The sequence below is a fragment of the Polypterus senegalus genome, chromosome 14 (assembly GCF_016835505.1).
Source record: "Polypterus senegalus isolate Bchr_013 chromosome 14, ASM1683550v1, whole genome shotgun sequence".
In the NCBI taxonomy this organism is placed as follows: domain Eukaryota; kingdom Metazoa; phylum Chordata; class Cladistia; order Polypteriformes; family Polypteridae; genus Polypterus; species Polypterus senegalus.
Window position 1 is genome coordinate 76,905,612 of NC_053167.1, and position 24,261 is coordinate 76,929,872.

General features: G+C 38.2%; 1 protein-coding gene across 1 annotated transcript in view; it reads right to left on the reverse strand.

Annotated features, from left to right (window-relative positions):
- Positions 1–24,261, reverse strand: part of LOC120514396 (calcium-activated chloride channel regulator 1-like) — a 47,462-nt gene that overhangs the window by 17,996 nt on the left and 5,205 nt on the right. The window contains exons 3-10 of the mRNA XM_039734746.1: positions 24,038–24,188; positions 16,368–16,473; positions 14,721–14,880; positions 10,754–10,978; positions 9,424–9,648; positions 7,577–7,754; positions 7,198–7,280; positions 6–230 (exon numbers count right to left, since the gene is read on the reverse strand). Coding sequence (XP_039590680.1) covers positions 6–230; positions 7,198–7,280; positions 7,577–7,754; positions 9,424–9,648; positions 10,754–10,978; positions 14,721–14,880; positions 16,368–16,473; positions 24,038–24,188 — 1,353 coding nt within the window. The remainder of the gene's footprint in view (positions 1–5; positions 231–7,197; positions 7,281–7,576; positions 7,755–9,423; positions 9,649–10,753; positions 10,979–14,720; positions 14,881–16,367; positions 16,474–24,037; positions 24,189–24,261) is intronic.

Genomic DNA, 24,261 nt, shown 5'->3' on the forward strand with positions numbered 1-24,261 from the left:
AGTACCTTTGCTTTTCCAGGGATTATCAGTGTGCCAACTGTTGCCTTCTCTTCTAATTCGAAATCTTTGGTTAAATATTCTTTTCCATCTGGATCAATAATGAAAATGTCTGGTTTGACATCAGTCTGCCAGGTCACTAAGAAGGTTGTGTTGAATCCAACCTCATGGGCAATATAAACGTTTCCAACTAAACTTTCCCCTGGCTCCTTTGTATCTCCAGTGCTTTGCAACTGATAAAATGTAAGAATCATTGTTACATTGAAACATTAGGTTTCCCATTACCACTTCACATATCAAAACAATCCAAATATACAGTAAACAAATAATCTCAAATTAAAGGTAAAGATATATGTATCTCAACAATTGGTTAATAGAAATTGACCTTTCAGATTGGTGAATTATAGACCTATTGTCTTATCTCTTCATCCTCCTCACTTTTCCTCCAGGGAATTGGTACTATGGCTGAGGGATTTCAAGAAATGAAAACAAATCTGGGGAGAGTTCTGCCAAGTTTATACAAAGGATGTCTGATTGATTGATTTATGTAACTGTAACATTTCCTTTTTTGAATCTCCCTTATGAACATAATAGTGTTAGGCATAATATTTTGTAGTAACATGCAAATTACTCCCCATTTTACAGAACAATAAACACTACCCTGAAATAAAACTCCAAACATCCATTTTCTTAACTTGGTTAGTCCAATACAGTGTCTTTGGGGGCCTACTTGGCAATTTCCTTATCTAGTGTCCTCACATTAACCAGGTTACTTTAAATGTTTGTGCAGTGAATCTTCCTCTTGCAGACACCACAATATATTGTGTTTCTTGTGGGTTTCTTGTGGGTTCTTCTGTTTATAACATGTGCCTGAATATGGCTTCCTTTAATGGAGGCTCACCTACATAAGCACGCTAATGGATTCCGTTCCTAATTTTTTCATATACATGGATTTATTGCCTGTTTTTACCCTGAGAAAAGTTGCAGGACCAGCGCCACATCACACAAGTCCTCGCCTACTAGTGAAGGCACACTCTTTAGAGACACAAAGCAGCAATGGTAAGTAATACTATTAATACTGATAACAAACATTATTGTGTATTTGTTGTCTCCAGCCACTTCTAACGGCCGGTTTATACTTCACGCTCTGAACGCATATGCTCATGCATCATGGCTGCCATGTGTTCCCAGTGTTATTTTGACACGTCCTCTGAGCAAGTCCTCAGAAATGAACGTGACACGTGCACAAGTTGCAGTACCAGAAAAAAGTCAGGCGGTACAGTGTGATACAGTGTGATTAAGTCAGAACATGACATCAGAGTCGCTACCATGTTTCCCTGAAAATAAGACCTACTCCTAAAATAAGCCCTAGCATGATTTTCAGGCTGCTCTGTAATATAAGCCCTACCCCAAAAATAAGTCTTAGTCAAGATCATCAGCTGAAAAGTAATGTGCCACGCAATGCGACACATGTACCTGAAACATCCATTAAATTCCGAGGACACCTTGCCACAATATATCTGAAAAGGATGTATAATAATTACATCCATCTATTAGGGGATGCACCCATTCCAGCATCATCGGCGCAACACAGAAACAAAATCCCTGGATGGGGCATCAGCTCATCGCAAGGTCAACACAAGCACACACATACACTGCCATCATTGTAGCTTCACCAAATCCCCAAACCTTCATGTCTTTGGATGGAAAACTGAGCACACTGTGGAAACCCACCAGGAAAACAAGCAAACTCCAAGCAGGGATCTCATGGGACGTGACTCCCTGCGAGACAGCAGCGCTACCGCTCTGCAACCGTGCCACCCCATATGTGTAACTATTATCAGTATTCATTATTTAAGCAAAGTTAATGATTTATCTGTAAAATGTAACATAAATATTTTAATGTATTTTATCATGAAAGTAATATCAAGTATAAATCTAAGAATTCTAAATGTGCAGAGAACTGGAATATCATAAATGTAATGTGTTCTTTGTGGCGATCTATTGCTGCTTGCCACTGCTGTCAGGTCAGGAGGAAAAAGCAGAAGCGCATAGCAATTAACAACTGGGTCGATTTTAAGATGACGTTTACGATGGTCTGCTTTAATGATAAAGTAAACTGCGAGGTTAAAGTGGACATTTCGAGTTTAAAGCCGAAATGTCCACTTTAATCACAAAATAGACATTTTCATTATGTCCTTATTTTTTTTCTCTGTGGCTCAAATACGCCACCATACATTCTAATGGTATTGTGAAGGTGCAAAAAAAGGACGGCACAGAAGATGGTATATGAGACTTTGGGGAATATGCGACGCTTGAATATAAAAGCACCACAAATGCATTTTTATGTCAGCATTTTGCTTCACCACAGGGAACCATTCACTTAACATTGAAGCATGCACATTGATCCTTTAGGATCCTAAAAGAGGCTGGGGTAGCAAGACATTCAGGCTGGAATTCAGGGTTTGAATGTGGAGAGTTATGACGATATTCCAGAAGAATTTGCTGGAGCCAAAGCCTGCAAACAGCAATGTTGAAAGTTACAGTAATAGCTTTATAATTATTTTTGCTTTGCACCCTCCCCCAACATAACCTACCGTCTATGGGGGAGAAGTGAAAGCTTTAGGTTTGTCAAAAAATTTGATGGAGCTTGACATTTTAGAGTCCTCTGATACCGAAAACATTAATATCTCGATGATGTCTGTGTGTCACAGTTTCTTAAGACTAAAATGATTGGACGGAAAAATACCAAACTCGAAATTTAAACCTGTTATGAGATAACAATGTGCTGATTAGTTTTTGAGCCAAACCAATCAAAAGAATGAGGCACTCTAGTGGAACCCTGTGACAACCAAGGTGTTCCAGCCACCCCAAACACCTGGCAGGGTCCTGTGCTCATCTGCTCCCTGATCCTTCTGGTATATCAGCTTCTCACAACCACGGCAGTCCGTCACATTGCTCCTCCCTCAGCTGAGCCTGGTGTGGTGAAACGTCTTGTCTCACGAGGGCCGTCTTCCTACAAGAGGGGTGATCCACATCAGCGAGTCAACGGCTCCGCCCTGTGAAACATAAACAAGAGAACAGCAGGGAGACACTGCTCCACCACTATCTTGCAGTGTCTTCTTGCGAGGCATAGGGACAGTGTCTCCTGCCATATCCCAGCCGAAAATACGCAAAGTACTGTAGTTCCACATCTGGCTTCTGCGACCTGCAGGAATGAAAACAGGTCGAGAACCCCTTCTCAACATTATGTTCAGCTGAGGTTGCCGCTCTGCCAAGCGATCGATCAACACCTAAATTTACTGTCGGAATTCCAGCTTCTCGCCTACCCTCAGATATCACATCCAGGGACAATTCGCATTGAGTTCCAGTATTTTGTACGGTACAGGATACACTTACCTGTACCGTCAAATCCATTAGGGTGGAGATTTTGACACCATGCATCTGCAGGTAGGAGTTGTCCTTTTTCAACTGTTTCCCCGTTCCTTCTGGTATATCGGCCTCCTGACTGTGTAAGAGCCATAGCAATCTGTCAAAACCATTAATTTTTTGATAATATCTTGAGTATTATGCTAAATACCACAATTCTGCAATTAATTATTAATTTTTCTCATCAATTTCTATCGTAATGACCTATTTTATAATCAGAAAAATCAGCATCAGAGCTGTAAATTACTGAAATTTTATAGAATAGTTTGAATAACTTGGTTCCTAATGGCAGTCATGTCCAATTTTGTTTTTATTTCTATAATATGTGGTTTATTTTTTGTTGATATTTTAATGTGCAATTTATATTTATTTTTATTACAATGAACACCTTACACTTATTTGCATTTTATTTACTTTTTCATTTATTTAAATTTTTAAAATGTTCTTAATCCTATTATAGTTTTTCTATTTTCTATACAATTGTATTTATTGTGGTGTTTTATTTAATCATTTTTAAAAAAATATAAAATAGAGGAAATGTGTTTAATAGATCCTCCATGTTGATTTTATTAATTTACACTTTTCACTAAAATAATACATTTTACCATATTGAATGTTTTTTGCCAAGGTTCCCCAGTGTGTCCCTAGAACTGCCTCTGATGCAAAGGTAGACAAAAATGTTTATGGTATGATGAATACCAATGGTGACCAGTGCTGTAAACAATGTGAAAAAGTCCATGGATAAAAGGAAAAATGTGTATGTTACTCATGTTGCATAATCCACAGATTCCCATAATTCTGTGTTTTTGAGTTGAAGACAGGTCTCTTGATCAATGAATGAGGGGGAGAGGCAGGTAACATTTTCCATAGGTGGTTTTTCACAAAGTTTGCCATTGTGTAGCGTGAGTCATTAATAGGATTCATTATATTATACTTTTTTCTCTCATTCTGAATAAAAACAGATTAAAATTTTAATTGAGCACAACTACAAACTACACGGGGTAAGTAACAAATAAAAAATATGTTTTCTTGGAGTATTTCTTTAGAAATTGTCACATGAGGAGAAGTGCTTTATAAAATATGTTTCAGATTTTAAAGTATATTTCACTGAATACACAAAAAAAAATCTTAAATATGTGCAGAATATCTAAAAAGTTGATATTGTACATAAATAAAACTCCTTCTGAGCAAAATTATACATAGCTACAAATATTAAAGCAATACTTTTTTCTCATATTAAAAATCTTTAGCTCAACATTATCTTGAAATTGTTCTTAGGTATCCTTCTATATAAAAGCGGTCGGGATTGACCTTCCGTCCCGTGAGTACCATACACGCCACGTCCATTTTGCAATGCATGATGGGATTTGTAGTTTCGTTTTTCCAGGTAAAAGATGATTTTCTACTCCAGACTGTGCGATATATTCTTCTTCTTACTATATAAAAGGGATTGTCCTTCCGTCCCGTGAGTGGAAAGCGTAGCGGTATTCCACTTATCACAGACTTACTACTTGCAGCTTGCGGTACGAACCGACATGATGTGAGCAGAGTTCTGGTGCTCCCATCGTTCCCTTGCTTTTGTGCGCGATGCGCTGGAAAAATAGACAAACTTATGTTTCTGGAAATAATTAATGTTGATAGAGTAGAAATGCCTCACCGCGTAGTAAATATCCGGGGGGTTCAAAAGGGCGACCTCAATATAGAAGAAAAGTTTCAATTTCATCACAAAAATAACAGAAACTAAGAGTATTAAAGTAATACCACTCAAATGCAATATAACCAAATTAATGAGTTGGTATAAAATATCAAATTGATCCACATATTGAATTGCCTTAAGAAGTGGTCAACTTAAAAGTCGGTCGCCTTAAAAGGCGTGTCAGCCTAGTTTTGTAATAAACACCTCACCAGTCTTTAGAGACCCTAAGCACTAGCACCTCCATGTACAGTGCATCCGGAAAGTATTCACAGTGCATCACTTTTTCCACATTTTGTTATGTGCCTTATTCCAAAATGGATTAAATTCATTTTTTTCCTCAGAATTCTACACACAACATCCCATAATGACAACGTGAAAAATGTTTACTTGAGGTTTTTGAAAATGTATTAAAAGTAAAAAAACTGAGAAATCACATGCACATAAGTATTCACAGCCTTTGCTCAATACTTTGTTGATGCACCTTTGGCAGCAATTACAGCCTCAAGTCTTTTTGAATATGATGCCACAAGCTTGGCACACCTATCCTTGGCCAGTTTCACCCATTCCTCTTTGCAGCACCTCTCAAGCTCCATAAGGTTGGTGCACAGCCATTTTAAGATCTCTCCAGAGATGTTCAATCGGATTCAAGTCTGGGCTCTGGCTGGGCCACTCAAGGATATTCACAGAGTTGTCCTGAAGCCACTCCTTTGATATCTTAGCTGTGTGCTTAGGGTCGTTGTCCTGCTGAAAGATGAACCGTCGCCCCAGTCTGAGGTCAAGAGCGCTCTTGAGCAGGTTTTCATCCAGGATGTCTCTGTACATTGCTTCACTGTAGGGATGGCATTGGCCTGGTGATGAGCGGTGCCTGGTTTCCTCCAAACGTGACGGCTAGCATTCACACCAGAGAGTTCAATCTTTGTCTCATCAGACCAGAGAATTTTGTTTGTCATGGTCTGAGATTCCTTCAAGTGCCTTTTGGCAAACTCCAGGCGGGCTGCCATGTGTCTTTTACTAAGGAGTGGCTTCCGTCTGGCCACTCTACCATACAGGCCTGATTGGTGGATTGCTGCAGAGATGGTTGTCCTTCTGGAAGGTACTCCTAACTCCACAGAGGACCTCTGGAGCTCTGACAGAGTTAACATTGGGTTCCTGGTCACCTCTCTGACTAAGGCCCTTCTCCCCCGATTGCTCAGTTTAGATGGCTGACCAGCTCTAGGAAGAGTCCTGGTGGTTTTGAACTTCTTCCACTTACAGATGATGGAGGCCACTGTGCTCATTGGGACCTTCAAAGCAGCAGAATTTTTTCTGTAATCTTCCCCGGATTTGTGCCTCGAGACAATCCTGTCTCGGAGGTCTACAGACAATTCCTTTGACTTCATGCTTGGTTTGTGCTGTGACATGAACTGTCAACTGTGGGACCTTATATAGACAGGTGTGTGCCTTTCCAAATCATGTCCAATCAACTGAATTTACCACAGGTGGACTCCAATTAAGCTGCAGAAACATCTCAAGGATGATCAGGGTAAACAGCATGCACCTGAGCTCAATTTTGAGCTTCATGGCAAAGGCTGTGAATACTTATGTACATGTACTTTCTCAATTTTTTTATTTTTAATAAATTTGCAAAAATCTCAAGTAAACTTTTTTCATGTGGCCATTATGGGGTGTTGTGTATAGAATTCTGAGGAAAAATTAATTTAATTCATTTTGGAATAAGGCTGTAACATAACAAAATGTGGAAAAAGTGATGCGCTGTGAATACTTTCCGGATGCAATGTATGTAATTCAACATCTAGACAATACAAAACCTTGAAAATTCAACTGAATTTTTCAAAATACAGCTAAACCCATTTCTTTTAAGGTTTACTGATTGAAAAAAAACCCTGGTTAATTGCATCTAGTTTGTTATTTGACTATAACAAATCTGGACATAACATCATTACAAAATTATTTAAGGTTAAAATTATGAGAAAAATATTGCAAAGTATGACTTAAAATTAACAAAGGAATGAATAAAAATAACACATTGTGCATTCCAGCTGTCATTAAAGAGACCACGTCATTACTGCTCATACCTGAATTTGTCCTGATAATTCCATGAAAGCGTCCAGTATTCCATTAGAATTAAAATTATCAGAGGCATAATAATTCTTTCCATCTAAAATAGTACACATTCACATAATTTGTTAGAAGCAAAATGTATTTTTGTTAGCCTAAACACATCACAGTAGAATTTCACATATCACTAATGGAGAAAAGCTACATTTAATTTCACAAAAAGCTATGCTTTCAAGAGAAGAGGTGTTTGCTAACTTACTTGGGATCTCTGCTCAATAAATATATCTGAATTTTTACATATTGCAAATCCAACGTGAATACAGATCCCATCTTCTTTAATAAAATAAAAAATCTGTAACACAAAATGTACTTCAAGTATAAAATATAAAAGCATACCTGTCATTTCTGAAAGCATTTCAAGTTCTTTTGCTGCATTTGGACCCAATGCAATAGTGTGCACTATGGTTCCACTTTTCTTTACTGCCTCAAAGCAACTGCTTATTCCTGAATCTTTGCTTGCTGTTAACAGAAGAATTTCATCTCCTTCAGTGCTTTCATCATCTTTGCTTAGTACCTAAAAAGGATTAAATTCAGGAATCAAACTTTAAATAGTTAGGAACCTCAACATTTATATTAAAGTGAACTCACAAAATTAACATCACAGAAAATACAGCCCACTGTTTTTATGTAATTGACGTGCAATTAAGTAAGCAGACATCAATTCATACTTCAGTAAGTAAAAGTTAGCAGAAATATTAGAGAAGTGCAATATCTTCTGTCACACATGCGCACCCAGGAAATCATCTCCCTAACTCTGCTAAGGTAAGCAATGCCTCCAAGACAAGAAGGAGTGCTATCACTATCTGTATCATCTCTTCTACCCGCAGTTTTGAGATGCCATCCCAGAAAACAACAACCCCCACCCAAAACCTGATGAGCCCTGGAAAGTACCATTTGATGCATGACAACAATAGTTACTCCGGATCAGAGAATCTGTTGTTTTTGGGTGGCTACAGCCAATTTCTACATTGTGCCCTCGCTGTCCCTTTGCTTTGCATACATTATATTAAACAGGGTCACCAGGTTGACACGCCATTTCTCCTTCCTGGCAGTTGGTGGCTTGTCTACCTGGTCACACTCCTTAAATAAAAAATGCATGGCTAATATACTCGAACACACTGATGAAATATGTCAAGGCATTTCATTTGACACTGACCTGGATTTAGCAGGTTTGTTGATACATGGATCAATAAATTTTTCTATACATAACAGTGAAGATATATCTAAGGCTAGATATAAAATGTTAGGCTAATATTTTAATTGTGTCACATAAATTAAGAAAAATGCACATTCCAGTAGTAATATATAGCATGTGTTTACTGTAAGTGGAGACTTAATACTACATGTAGCACAATATAACGTAAGATTCTCAAACCTGTTTAATGCAATTCAGAGGAGTAAGGCATACTAATGAGGAAACTGTAATAAATAAAGACTGAGATACAATTGAGCACAAAAACAGAGTTAATTACTTTCTGTCAAACTGTTTTTCCTGCCACTTGGTCTCAGTTTTCTCCGCTAAGATCTGAGTGTTGTCATGTATCAGTCAGAACCTTTCCAAGGCTCCTTTATTTCTTTAATGCCATCAGGCAAATCAGTTCCTAGATCTAGGTTCTTTCTGCCCTCTAGCAGTGCCTTTCTTCCCATTGTTCTTTTGGTGATATAAAGATCCGTTGCTATTGCCAGTGTGTTTTTCCTTTCTCCCTTTATCCTGTGATTAGTCCATTCCCCTGACATTTGCCACTCTTGTACCACTTTTCTCTCCTGCAGACCCTCTTCATCTTGGAAATCCTAGACTACAGTCTAAGAGAAAGTTGATGAGGAAACCACTTCAGTATGCTGGGAATAAACTTCTATTTAAGTCATCTTTTCTGCCCAGTATTAAAGTATTTAATAAGTATTAACAATTATGTTTAATTTTTATTGAAGCTAAATTCAAATTTGCCTTTTGCCTACTTTTGCAGAGTTTCTCCACACAACAACAAACATGCAACCTTTATGCTATGTGGCCCCTTTCAATAGTAAACACCATCAAAAGTTGCATAATAAATAACAGCTAAAGAACAAAGGCTTAGATTAATGTTTGACAGTAAGATCTCAGTTCGCTCAGGGTTTACAGTCAGGAGCTACCAGGCCACACCGTCTACCAGAAAAAGAAAACAAAGCGTCTTTACAAATCTCACCTCAAATGCCTCCTGGAGGCCACTGCAGATGTTTGTTCCCCCTTCTGCTCTGGTGGGCAGTGCATTTACTAGTGTTTTTCTAACATCTTCCCCAGAAATATATGTTAAACCTTTATTAACAAAAGCAATGTTGTTGAAAGTCACAATGCCAATGAAGGACCCTTCTTTTGCGATCTTCTGAATGAACAGTGTTGATGCCTGCTGTAATCTCGCTAGTCTCCCACTCTAAATACAAATTTAAAACAACACATGTCTCAGATAGGAATATAAAAAATACATAATATATGTAATAAAATCAGTTGTATTGCAAACAGTTAACACAGTTACTGTTGATAGTATAGCAATGCTGTATATACGACAATGTAATGTATATGACAATGTAATGTAATACTTTATTCTGTAATGACTTGTTAATACAGCATTCATTCCTGCTCAGATTAATAAAAATATCGACCTTTAGGGCTTTAGACAGACTGATGCTATGATGGGGATTTCCAAAAGCAGAACAGGCACAGAAGAATCAAAAAAGGCTTAATAGGAACCCTATTTCAGGAAAGATCATAAGCTGGTGAGTAGAAAAAAACAAATCAGTGTAGCTCACCAGTGAATGCTAGCATACTGTAAATTTATTAGACAAATGACATGTCTTCAGAAATGGTAGTTGATTAATGGATATAAACTGTAGTGGGACCAGCACTGACTTCTGTTTACTTAGATAAATTGAAGAATCTTAGGTCAGACTAGAAATGGGATAGGTAAGGAAGTCAAGAAATGTAACCTACAATTGAGGATATAAAGTACAACTGTAATGTGGTGAATCTTTGAAAGTGACACTGACTTCACATGTGACTCCATCTTGAATGCACTCACATTTACTTTGTTTCTTGTGTCCTCGAGTACATGGTAGCCTAATGTATTTAGTTTCAGTGGTAGATATTATGATTTTAGTCAGTATGCTTATGGAATTAATTGCTCTCATCTCACCGTTCTGTTAAAATCTTTACATTTTTAGATGTACTTACCAATGATCATTTATTGTGGAATTAAAGATATCCAGAGGCACTCATAAAATTACTGTCTATTTAGTCACAAGCCAAACTAACTTTAAAAAATCACATTAATGCAGGTAAACTGAGTCAAAAGAAAACAGAGAAGCCTTCAGAAGTTCAAATATTTCTAGGAGAGTTGACCTTAAACTGCTGTTTTTGTAGTAATGTTATTTAATTAGATACTCTTCATTATGTGCCTTCAAGAATCAAAACTACAAATTGTTTCATTACCAATGAATCCATAAAAGAGCACACCAAGATATAAAGAATGCATCACCTACCACACTCATGCTTTCTGATATATCCAGGACTAGACACAGAACAGTCTTTCTTCCCTGCATTACAGTAAACTGCGGTTCCACTGAACCTACATCAGTTGCTTCATTGGCATTGCGGAAATCATGAGACTCCAGAATTACTTCCCATGTACTTTTTAAGTTACAAAACTTGTTTTGAGCATTTGGAGCATCTTGGTTATGATTGGTTTTATTGCAAAACTGATTTACCTGAAAGGGAGAGTCAAACAGACAGAAGGCAGTCATGATGACACAGTAAACTCTAAAACAAATTCATAATGAACATATGTCAGATCTCTGAAATGTGATGTAGCCACACAATACAATGTTGAAAGTTAATATGGCAATAAACTACAGCAATTTCTAATGTTTCTGTTTTCAATAAGGCAACTTGATGTTTTTTGTTTATTATGAATTTTATTTGTATATATAATAAAGTGCATCCTGTTATAGTAGAATGAATGCTACTGATATATCATCACAAATGTGCTCAACAATGATCCATTTTCTTATGGAGTAAACAGAAATTGATTCAAGCCTTTTGAAATGGCAGCAGTCAGACAACTCTAAATAAATCAAACTGAATTAACAATCTCTAAAGAGCTCAGACTGCTTATGGAGTAAGATGCCAGTCTATTGGTGGGTCCATCCATCTTCTAAATCCACGTGTCCAGGGCAGAATCACAGGGTGCCTGTCTCATCAAGCATTAGGCAAAAGGCAGGACCAACACCTGGACAGGGCGCCAGTCCCTTGCAGAGTGAACACACTCTCTCATACAAACACACACTAGGATCAATTTAGCATCACCAATTCACCTAACCTGAAGGTTTTTGAACGGTGTGAGGAAAATGCAGCACCCTGAGTAAAACCACACAAAGCCAGGGAGAACATGCAAACTCCACTCAGGGAGCACCCTGTTGTGAGGAAGCCATGGACGGTGAAACCCTATTGTTCTTGCAGAGTCCATTCACGCACAATCACACGGGACTGCTTTAGTAATGCCAATTAACCTAACATCCTTGTCTTTGGGAATGAGGGAAGAAAAACTTCACAGACACAGAGAGAATACAGAAACAACATGCAGACAACAACTGCAAATCCGTGAGGCATAATGAAATATATATATATACTTTATATATAAAAATAAATATATATATACTTTAAATATATATATTGTCAGGGATGCCAGGGGCGACGACCTGGCCGGAACGCCTTGAGGGACCGGAAGAGGGCGTGCGTCCACCTTGGATCACGTGGGGGCTGCCACCCTGGATGCTTTTAGGGGCCCGTGGTCACTGCCAGGGGGCGCCCCAATGCCTTGGGAACCCTGGACCTCAGCACTTCCGCCACACCAGGAAGTGCTGGGGGGAAGAGAAGCAGGGACACCTGGAGTGCTTCCGGTAGTACAGCCAGCACATCCGCCACACGGGGGCGTGTCGGGTGATTGCCGGGGAGCACCTGGAGCATATCCGGGTGAAGATAAAAGGGGCCGCCTCCCTTCATTCGAGGCTGGAGTCGGGTGAGGAAAGGACAAGGCAGGAGAAGCGAGAGAGGAGGAGGCCCGAAGAAAGGCAGATTGTGTGAGAGGCCTGGACTTTGGGGACTTGTGGGGTTTTGTGGTGCACTTTGATAACTTTGTACATAGTGTAAATAAACGTGTGGTGGTGTATAACAACATGTTTGCCTGTCTGTGTCCGGGGCACGTTCACAATATATACATATACTGTATATATATATATATATATATATATATATATATATATATATATATATATATATATATATATATATATATATATATATTATTCAAAAATGTGTCTTTTAATCGAGTCACATTTTAAAATTGCATTTTTATATTGTTTATTAATATTTTACTATGGTTTATTGTCATTACTATATTTGGTGACCATGCCTCCTTGTTATTACACCATTTACTACTTTATTGAACTGAGAATTTTGTTTTTTTTAAATATTGTACTGCAAAGTTTGATGACAATAAACTTAATTCAAACTCCACAAAATACATTAATGTACATAACATATTAATGTAATACGAATTATGGCACACAGGTACTTGTAAGATCCATTTGCTATTTATTTAAGTTATATAAATGTTTGCCTAAATATCAGTGCCTAAATATTAGTGCATAATCTATGGGAGGTTCCCATAAGTTGAATTGAATTGGAATATTCTAAGTGTTTCTAGCTTTTCTGACTATAGATTAGTCTCAGTTAGTGACCTGCCTTGCCAGGTGTAAGGCGTTGAGGGCACATGGTTTTAAACCGTGCCTTGTCTGCCTTAAGTGCCAAGTAACATGAAAGACAAAGTACTTTATTGAATGTGCAGTACTGTATGCTAAAAGCATACAGAAGAAGAAGTAAAGCATCTTTAAGTATAGAAACAACTAAAGTTTGACAAGAAAAGCTTAGAGAAGATACATTTGTTCTAATTTTTTGTCTTTTATTCTACGTGTGTAACAACATGTTTCCTTTATTCTTGTGTGGATTATTTTCTTTGAATTTTCACTAAATATTTTAAAACAAACTTTTGGACTGAGAGATTTCTTTCGGCATGTGTTTTACCCATGCTTGAACTCACCTTACACACCCGCAGCTACAGTACTCTATACCAAATTGAAACTTAAAATAATTCTTGTCGACCTGTTCTTAAAACTAAAACAGGCTTAAATGATTCTGTTGAAATCAAAAAGACAAGAGGCAAAGAAAACAAATTAAGTATTGCTATTTATATAATCCAAACAATCTCTGATCATTTGAAAAATATTAATAAACCATAACATTCTCAAGCCTGCTTAATTTAAGAAAGGATCTTCGAGGACTAGAACCTTTTCAAATAGCACAAGCCAGTAGTCAACTCTGGAAAGGATGCCAATCCATAAACAGATCCATTCACACACACACACACACCCACCCACTCCAATTTACAACTGCCAATTAATGTAAAATACATTTTTTTAAATGTGATGTCTTTGAGAGGAAAATCCCACATAGGCGGAAGGAGAGCATGCAAAGTCCACTTAGGCAGTGATTATACAGAATGTGGGATCTGAGCCTCAGATGCTGGACCTATTTAATAAACAGTGCTATGTACTACTACTTCTACTACTACTGCTGCTACTACCAGGGCTTATTTTGTAAATCATTACTTATAGTGATTATCTGGTGGTGAAACAGGGCTGGTTGATAAAGACAATTTGGGCTCTAGTGAATTCGGTGAAATCAGTACTGTTTATACTTATAGTCACATTCATAATTCAGAATTTCACTTGGATCTCTTGCAATGACAAGTTTTCCCACTGTCCACTCTCTATGCATCCATTCATATTAGAATTTTTGCTTTCCTTAACCTCTGCTAATGTGTCTTCATCCCCATTGCCTTGCTCCCATTCCTTTTATCTCTCATCCTTCCATGTCAGTATCGACTCCCACTGCACCAGAACCAGTATCTTTTTTAACTACTCCGACAGAGAGAAAGAGAGGTTGGGAGCATGTGCTGATAGCGCATTGCTGCATCCACCACATGCATGATGAACCACCTGGGAGGGATCAGAATGCAGCGGGTGACACCTGAGCACTGCAGATTCCTTTTTCTCATTGACATTAGCCAACAAAAACCAGATAAGCATAACATTAATTAGGCAAATTTTATAAAGTTTAAATAAAGTCTGTTTAATAAACCTTGTTAATTTAAACATTAAAAAAATAAAAACAAATATATTTTATGTGATCTTCAGAGTCCTAGAGCACATTTGGAGGTCCTGGAGTGTAGACAGCGCAAATTAGGCATTGATTACTACTATGTACTCTTAGCAGTTTCCTTTCACATCCTACGTGACTGTGATACATTATGATTATTTACAGATATGCTTTTTTTTTTTTTTTACTAATTTTTACATTAAAAATCAAAATAAAACTGAAATTTAAACTTACAGATTTTACTACAGTTGTGTACATTATAGATGAACTTGATTCTTGATACTTTTCTGGGAAAAAAACACAGCCTTCCTTTGGTGGGTCACTTGCATTTTCCAGATTACATTTGGAACAGTCATTTCCAAGGCATACTTTTCCCGACAGATTTTTCGGGCACCTTATAATAGAAAAGAATATATGATAGTGGCAAAATGCAGAATATTTAGACTTCTTATCACTGAATCTTGGATCCTGTCTTGCAGTTGTACTTTTCAGTATGATAAATTTTATAGTTTTCAGCTTGCCTGTAACCAAGGTTTCTTTCCATCGTCTATGGTGATGCTTCTTTGTTTTTACTTGTCAAATGGACAATAGCAAGTCTCTTTAAAATGTCTGTGTGTCTCACTATGTTTATCTTTCAAGTGTGCGTCTGTGTGTGTGTTCATCCTGTGATGGACTGGCTCCCTCTCCAGGAATTGCTCCTGCCTCATGCCCAATGTTTGGTGGGATAGGCTCCAGCTTCCCCACAACCTTGCTCTTGATGAGTGAGTTAAGAAAATGGATAATTGCTAGTGCTTCACAGAATATGGAATTGGAAGGCGAGTTGTGAGTAGGCACATGACTGGAGGAAGTGAGACCATGAGAGTGAGACTAAGAGGGGACTGAGATAGATATAAATAGGCAATGAGTCTCTGGGAGGTAGTAACCCTCTATCCCCCATCCACCCCCCTGTTTGACAGACCTATAATACTTGTAATGCTACAAAGTAATTATTACTTTAAATGTGAATTTCTTCATTAATCCGCCTCTTAAATTTAATTACTTAAATATAGTCCTTATTTTTGTATATGAATACCTTAAGACATTATTTTGCACCACCTTACTGTTAGATTATATTGTACTTTTGTTTACTTTGTAAATCATTCTTTTAAGTTGATGTCATATGTGACTTCTAGTCGTCGGGTATGTCAAATTTGCCAACAAAAGTCACTAATGCTGGACCATGTCAATTTAAATGACTGAAAATCACTGTCCATTCCTACTTTTCTGACTGAGTGCAAATCTTCCAGAACAGATGTGTTTGTGCCTTTTTTGACAGCCAATAATGTGCTGCCTGATGGAGCCAGTGCTGTACAGAGGTTTAACAGGCATGGCGTGTTCAGGTGCAGTCTCAACCCTTTTTCTTCTTTTCTCCATTCTGTTGTGTTACACAAAACACATTTGATTTTGTCAGAGCATGTAGTGGTCTAGTTCGAGCGAGCTGCTGGGCATTTCACATTACACAGCCAGCTTCAAGGGAGCGCACTGCTGACTGTCTCCAACTCACTAATATTATTTAAATGAAGTCTGCAACTGAAATTTGCTTGAAAAGTTCAATTATGTGACACAGGCTTTAGGTGGTTTTGGTAAAAAGTATTATATATCATACAGATTGAGTACATTATTTCCATGAAAGGTCTCTCTAGATACCATGAAGAATGTAAAACACTCCACCAACATATTGGAGATGCATCAAGTGAACATGTATATAAAATAATTAAAGTAAAGCCATTTATTGGCAAATAATAATGTCTTGTGCAAAAAATCTGACTGATAAGTGCATATATAAAATTTGATTATTTTTAATTGCAGACTATAAAGTTCTGCAAATTGGAGGAAACCTACTTTGTTACTCTGTAGTGTTCACCTTCTCTGTAGAATGGCTGGTAACTATTGTATTCATCAAATACTCCCCACCGTAGATGAGCCCATTCATGTACAAACATTTTGCCTGAAAACCAAATACAATTCAATTCTATGTTAAATAAGGTACAAGGAGTTTTAATAAATGAAATACATTTACAAATGATTATATAAACATACATTGTTTTTCCAAACCTAGTACCAATTTACATTAATGTTAAACTACAAAAAATGAAGCTTTACCTTTATGAATGATGCCCACATTAGTTGTTTCTACAGATCTGCCATTTCCTTATATCTTGTGTTTATTAATTCAAGAAAATGTTGAATGATCAGAGTACCATTGTTTTTTCTCATCTTTTAAGAATATTACAGATTTTCCTCATTTTGATACATTCTGTGACTGAATGAATACATCAAGTAAACCATGCTAATGTCTCTAAGACATACTTTATACTGTTCCTTCACACTATAAACAAGTTCTTATTGCTTCACAAAAAAATTGCACTTATGTTGCACACAGTAAATTTGCCCCCTAGACCCAGATCTCATTGTAACCACATGTTTAATACTTAGAAACATATTAGTCATCGATGGAAGGTCAAACAGCTAATAGAACAACAATCACAACATTTATTAATATAGCACATTTTCATACAAATGGCATAGCTCAAAGTGCTTTACGAGATGAAGAAATATTAAAATAAAAATAAGATTAGACAATACTAAATAACAAATAATAAAGTAAGGTCAGATTGCTGAGAGAACAGAAAAAAAAACTCCCAGTAGGCTGGAGAAAAAAAAAAAACAATCTGCAGGGGTTCCAAGGCCATGAGACCGTCCCACCCAGCCCCTACTGCGCATTCAACCTAACATAACTGATCTCAATCAGTCCTCATGGTTTATAGGCTTCACATGAAAGAATTAGACGATGATGGTCATATGGACCTCTGGCCTTCAATCCATCAATGTAGGGACTGCTTGGTGCCCTGATCAGGTGGTGGTGCACCACAGAAAAACGGAAAAAAACAGCGAAGAAAGCGGGGATTAGTATGGATTGCAGAACAAATGATAAAATGATAATTCAATGGACATAAAGCTTAACAGGGATTTACTAAAATGGAGCTATGAGAAAGCCATGTTAAAATAATGGGGTTTTAGTAGGTTTTTAAAACGCTCCACCGTATTAGCCTGCTGAAATGTTATTGGTATACTATTCCAGATTTTAGGTGCATAACAGAAGAAGGCTGCCTCACCACTTCTTTTAAGTTTAGCTCTTGGATTTATAAGCAGACATTCATTTGAAGATCTAAGGTTATGACTTGGAGTGTAAGGTGATAGGCATTCCAAAATATAGGATGGATTATTTAGCCTTTGTAAACTATTAGAAGTATTTTAAAGTCAATTATAAATGGCATGGGTAGCTAATGTAGTGAGATCAAACCTGGAGAGATGTGCTCAGATTTTCTTTTCTTAGTTAAGATTTTGGCAGCTGCATTCTGCACTAGTTACAAACGATTGATGTCTTTCTTGGGTAGTCCTGAAAGGAGTGTGTTACAGTAATCTAGTTAACTAAAAACAACTAACTTTTCAGTGTTTTACAAAGTTATAAAGGATCTAACTTTTGCTATATTCCTTAAGTGAAAAAATGCTGTCATGGCAATCTGATTAATATGTGATTTAAAATTCAGAGTCAATAATTATCCCTAAATTCTTTACCTCCATCTTGACTTCAAAGAGAAATAGAGAAAGAAAGAGAAAAGAAGAAGAGAAAGAGGAATAAAGCAAGAGAGTTGGTGAATGTGATCAATCAAGATTATTTCTAATGCTCTCATTATATCGATTTTTTCCAATAACTAAGATTTCTGTTTTCTCCTTATCAAGTTTGAGAAAATTACTACTCAACCATTCAGAAACACAAGTAAGACATTCTATCAGTGAATCAAGAGATTGAAGGTCGTCAGGTGCTATTGATAAATACAGTCATGTGTCGACAGCATAGCAGTAATTACCACAACTAACAAATAATTTTGGTGGTGGCTCTACCTGTTAAGTAAGACTGTGGGTGATTTCTAAGAATATGTGGCAGGTTGGTGCGGTTTCAGCTCTCCAAGACTGCTTCAATTGACAGACTGGGACATAGCTCACGTTATGCCTTGAGATAATCTGACCTAAGGGAAGCGTGGAGACCGAAAAAGAGCAGCAGACCCAGGATAGAACCTTGTGGAACACAATATAGAATATCATGCATCTTTGAAGTTTACAGTAATTACCACAACTAACAAATAATTTTCTACCTGTTAAGTAAGACTCAAACCAATTTAAGACACTGCCAGAGAGGCCAACTTACTGACTAAGGTGATTTCTAAGAATATTGTGTTCAATGTTATCAAATGCTGCACTCAGATCTAAGACGTTTAGAACAGATAAACGGCCTGAGCCTGTGTAACCCGCAAGACATTTGCTACTTTAATGAATACAGTTTCTGTACTGTGATTAGTTCTAAAACCTGATTGAAACTTGTTAAGAATAACATGTTTATAGCATGTTTATTCAAGTAATCATGTAACTGTGTAATGACTGCCATTTGTAGAATTTTACTTAAGAAAGGCAGGTTAGAAATAGGTGTAACATTGTCAAAAACAGAAGAGTCAAGATTATTTTTCTTGAGCAGGGGTTTGGCAACAACAGTCTTAAGACACTCTGGGAAGACCTCCATATCAAGTGATGATTTTAGTATGTCAAGCACATTATCGGTTAAAACATCAGATACTTTTTTGAAAAAGCTTGTTGGACACAAGTGGAAGGTTTCAGTTACGAAATTATTCTTCATAGATCAAAACATAATAAGAAAGTCAAAGGCCTGTAATCACCCTGCTTCATGATACGTTAATTATTTTTTGTACTAAATTATTTATTAAATAGATTATTATTTAATTAGATACAGTACATAATTAGAAAGTTTTAAAACTCCCAAAATTGAAAACTAAAGAAATGAACACGACAAAAGGGTAGAGAGTAATAAAACAACTAAACAAATTCTCAAACAAAAACTATGCTAATTTAAAAGTCAAAATCTTGAAATGTCAAAGCTGAAGTCAAAACAGCAGATAATTAACAGAATGCAAGACTTACTAGAAAATGCGGAGGCACAAAAGTGAGAACTCAAGTAAAAATAATTACTATCATAACAAAGAAGTGTTACAAACACTCAAAGGCCTAAATCAATGAAGGTCTGAGATCCACACTCTGAAAAGACCTGAGGCCTACAAAATCCAATGGAGCTATCAAAGCCCCTGGGCCAAATAACCATCATGCACATACATGCATACACACAGATCTGTTATAATCCAAGTTCTTTTTTTAATTTCTCTTGGGTTTGCCTGAAAATAATCATAGTGTCATTTTTGGGAGATTCAATATTCAAGAAATCTAATGCAGAACATTAATTAAACCATCCATTTATAAGTTGTTTTTCTCACCATGCCTTCTATGTTTCGGAGATATTCTTGTGCGAGAACAAAAGTAAGCTAAAAAATAAAATTTTATTATAGACACTGTTTTTTGAGGAAAGTATACTGAGATGTTTTAATGAGTAAACCATTTTCTGAATATGAAAAGCAAAGTAAAAGACTAAGTTTTTCTACAGTTCATCTCAGCATGTCTGAAAATCCTGTAGATAAGACAGCATGCAGCTTGCTTTTAATAGTGCCTACATTTCCAAAATGATGACTGTATATTCCACGATTCAAGGCTAAATACTTACATTGGGAACAAGTCATAATTTTCAAGAGTGTCTATTTTATATAATTTTATATAATATAATAAAAAACTCCTTCCCATGGGCTCATTACCTATGGGAGGGGCCAAGGAGGTTGGGTGCAGTGTGAGTTGGGTGGAGGCCGGAAGTGGAGACCTTGGCGTTCTGATCCTCGGCTACAGAAACTGGCTCTTGGGACGTGGAATGTCACCTCTCTGAAGGGAAGGAGCCTGAGCTAGTGCTTGAGGTGAGAGGTTCGGCTAGATATAGTGGACTCACCTCGGCACAGCTTGGACTCTGGAACCAATCTCCTTGAGAGGGCTGGACTCTCTACCACTCTGGAGTTGCCCCGGTGAGAGGCCGAGCAGGTGTGGGCATACTTATTGCCCCCCGACTTGGAGCCTGTGCATTGGGGTTTACCCCGGTGGGCGAGAGGGTGGCCTCCCTCCGCCGGGTGGGGAAGGGTCCTGACTGTTGTTTGTGCGTATGCGCCGAACAGCAGTTTGGAGTATCCACCCTTTTTGGAGTCTCTGGAGGGTGTGCTAGAGGGCATACCTTCTGGGGATTCCCTCGTTTTGCTGGGAGACTTCAATGCTCACGGGCAATGACAGTGAGACCTGGAAGGCGTGATTGGGAGGAATGGCCCCGATCTGAACCCGAGCGGTGTTTTTCATTTCTCCCAAAATTCTCCCAGAATGTGAACTTTGCAACTAGAGGGGAAGCTGTCGGGACAATGTTTACAGGAGCTCCGGGCGCCTACAAGGCACTACCCACCCCTCACCTGGGCTGTTCAGATCATATCAGCGTTTTATGGTTCCTGCATACAAGTCCCTGCTGAAGCCACTAAACCAGCCGAAAGAGCATCAGAGTGTGGCAGGTTGGTGCGGTTTCAGCTCTCCAAGACTGCTTCAATTGACAGACTGGGACATTTTCAGAGAGGCCGCGGATGGTGACTCCATCAATCTGGAGGACAACAGATTTGTGACTGGCTACATCTCCAAATGCATAGAGGATTTTTGTTACCAAGGATGTTACCATCAGAGCAACCAAAAGCCCTGGATGACAAAGAGAAGTGCACAAGCTGCTCAAGATCAAAATGCAGCCTTCAGATCTGGAGACAAGCGCCTTAGGGTGACCAGAGCCAACCTGTCTCGGGGCTATAAGGAGAGCTAAGGGGCAAAAGCAGAGAAGATCAACAAACAATTCAGCACCCAGAGACCCCGTCGTATGTGGCGGGTGTTCAGGCAATTACAAACTACAAGCCCAATCCACACAGCAGTGAGGGTGATGCCTCCTTCCAGATGAGCTGAACAACTTCTTTCCCGGTTTGAGGCACAGAACAAAGAGCCTGCAGAAAAGCAACACCTCCCTCCACTGACCAAGCACTCTGTCTCTCCATAACAGATGTGGGGAGGACTCTATCCAGAGTCAATCCAAGAAGGCTGCAGGACCTGACAACATACCTGGTCTTGTGCTCAAAGAATGTGCAAGTCAACTGGCTGGTGTCCTCACAGACATCTTCAAAAATCTCTGGCCAGTCGTCAGTCCCAACATGCTTCAGTCGACCACCATCATACCAGTGCCAAAAAGTTCAGTGACATGCCTGAATGACTACCACCAGTTGCACTCACACCAATCATAATGAAGTGTAAAGGGTAGTCATGTCACACTAAAGACTAATCTCCTGCCCCCCTTGGACCCTCTTCAGTTTGCTACCGCTCAAACAGGTCAACTGGGGGATGCCATATGCTCTGCCCTTCACATCTCCCTGACACATCTGGATAAAAGACACATATGTCAGGATGCTATTCATAGACTTTAGCTCTGCCTTCAACACAATCATCCCTCCAAAGCTGGTGGTAAACTGAGCGGGTTTGGGGCCCTAAACACCACCCTCTGCAATTGATCCTGGACTTTTTGACAGAGGGCCCCAGTCAGTTCGGATGGGCTACAACACTTCCAGCATCATCACACTGAGCACTGGAGCACCGAAGGCTGTGTGTAGCCCACTGCTCTTCACCCTGCTGACTCACGACTGCACAGCCGCACAACACCAATCACATCATCAAGTTTGGATGATACGACGTGCTGGGACTGATAAGCAGGGATGATGAAAGAGCATCAGAGATGAGGTGAAATGGCTGTCCGCATGGTGTGAAGACAACAATCTATCTCAATGTCGACAAAACAAAAAGAGATAATCGTGGACTTCAGAAAATCACGTCCTGCCCACATCCCGCTAGCACAACGGTTTAGATGTGGAGATTGTTAGGAGTACCAAGTTCCTCGGTGTGCACTTAACTGAGGAACTTACTGGACACATAACACCTCATCACTAATCAAGAAAGCCCAGCAGAGACTACACTTCCTGAGGCGGCTGAATCAACCGCCCTTTCCCCCTTTCCCTCCCCCACCATGTTCTGCGAGGCATCATGAGAGGTCCTGACCAGCTGCATCACTGTCTGGTATGGCAACTAACATATCCGACCCAAGCGCCTGCAACGATAGTGAAGACAGCAGAGAACATTATTGCTCTCCCTTTACTACAAGACATATTTTTCAAAGCGCTGTGTCCCAAGGCCTGCAGCATTGTGCAGGACCCTTACACCCCCCACATGGACTTTTCACTTCTGCCATCCAAGAAGATATTGCAGCATCAAAGCAATCTGCGAGGCTGCAGGAGATTTTACCCCAAGCTGTTGGAAATCCTTAACACCAGGCTGCCCCTGGGACCTTCCACAGGCCTCAACCTCCTCTACAAAACAGAACTTTTTTTACATAGAAAAACCCCTATCCTGCAAAGAACTGAAAATCTCATACTGACCTCTAAGGATTTGAAACATTCTGACCTGTATTGTTTACACACGTCTTAAACAACTATTATCATACACTGATAATTTCTGTATTATCTATTCTATTATTTATTATTTATTTTACTTATTATATTACATACTTACACATCAATATTGCTGCTACTTGTTTGTCCTATCTTTGCACAATGTCTTGTCTTGTTTGTTTGTGTTTTAATTATAAATTTAAAATTTTTATTCTATTTTTAATTTACTATTTGCACATCATGTTGTTACACTGTGGACCCTGAGCTCGCAATTTCGTCTATCTGTATACTTGTATATGGTTGAGATGACAATAAAGTTCACTTTGATTTGACTGCCACGTGTTTATGAATACACACAGTATGATGGCTAACAGCATTACAGAGAAAATCCTTGAGGTGTTTGAGCCACTGAATCTGAAATCTTCATTGTGTGTGGCCTTTAGTCTTGATGGAGCTTCAGTAATGTTGGTGAATAAAGGTGGGGAGCAGGTGATCCTGAAGTGTACATCCTGTACTGAATGATGTATGCTGCAATTGTGCAGTTTGTTGAAGCTGTTTCTGTTTCTTCAATGAAGTTGTTGTAAGCTCTTTGTAAAATTTGTATACATAAAATAAAAATCTGTGGGTTTCATTTTCCCTAATAAAAATTGTATTTGAAAAATTCTTAAAGCTAATTTAAATAATTCAAGTTTTTCTCAGCTTAAGCATACTCCCTGTAAATGATAAGCAATGCTTCACTATATTTATAATCTGCTTTTAATGATTGTTCTAGAATACTGTTTAGTCGTCTGGACTTTGTACTTTCTGGCTTTGCCTCTGCTTTAGTTTACAGTCAAAACTTGTTAATATAAAATATTTGTGATTTAGATTCTACAGCTGTGAAGTACCAACCCTATCCATCAAGCCACCATAAAAGTTAAAAATAATTTCAGTTATCTCATCTTGTAAACTGCAATTTAAAAATTCTAAAATATTTCCACCAGTTTCTCTTAATTTTGATTTGGTTTGCCATGAAGAAGCAACAAAGCATGGATAATAATAAGAGAACCCACATACCTCTTGGTCCATAAACTTTAATAAATTTGTCATTTAATAAGAAATTTGGTGTGAAGTGAGTATACCGTCCTTCTTTGCCACATCCTCCATATTGTAATGTGTAAGGCTCATCTTCTTTGGTAATTTTCTGTCCAGCAATGATGACGTTAGCCTTAAATAACATTGGGGGGTTGGTTAGACAATTAAATTTTGAATACGATTTTGACAGTTTAAAATTAGATGTC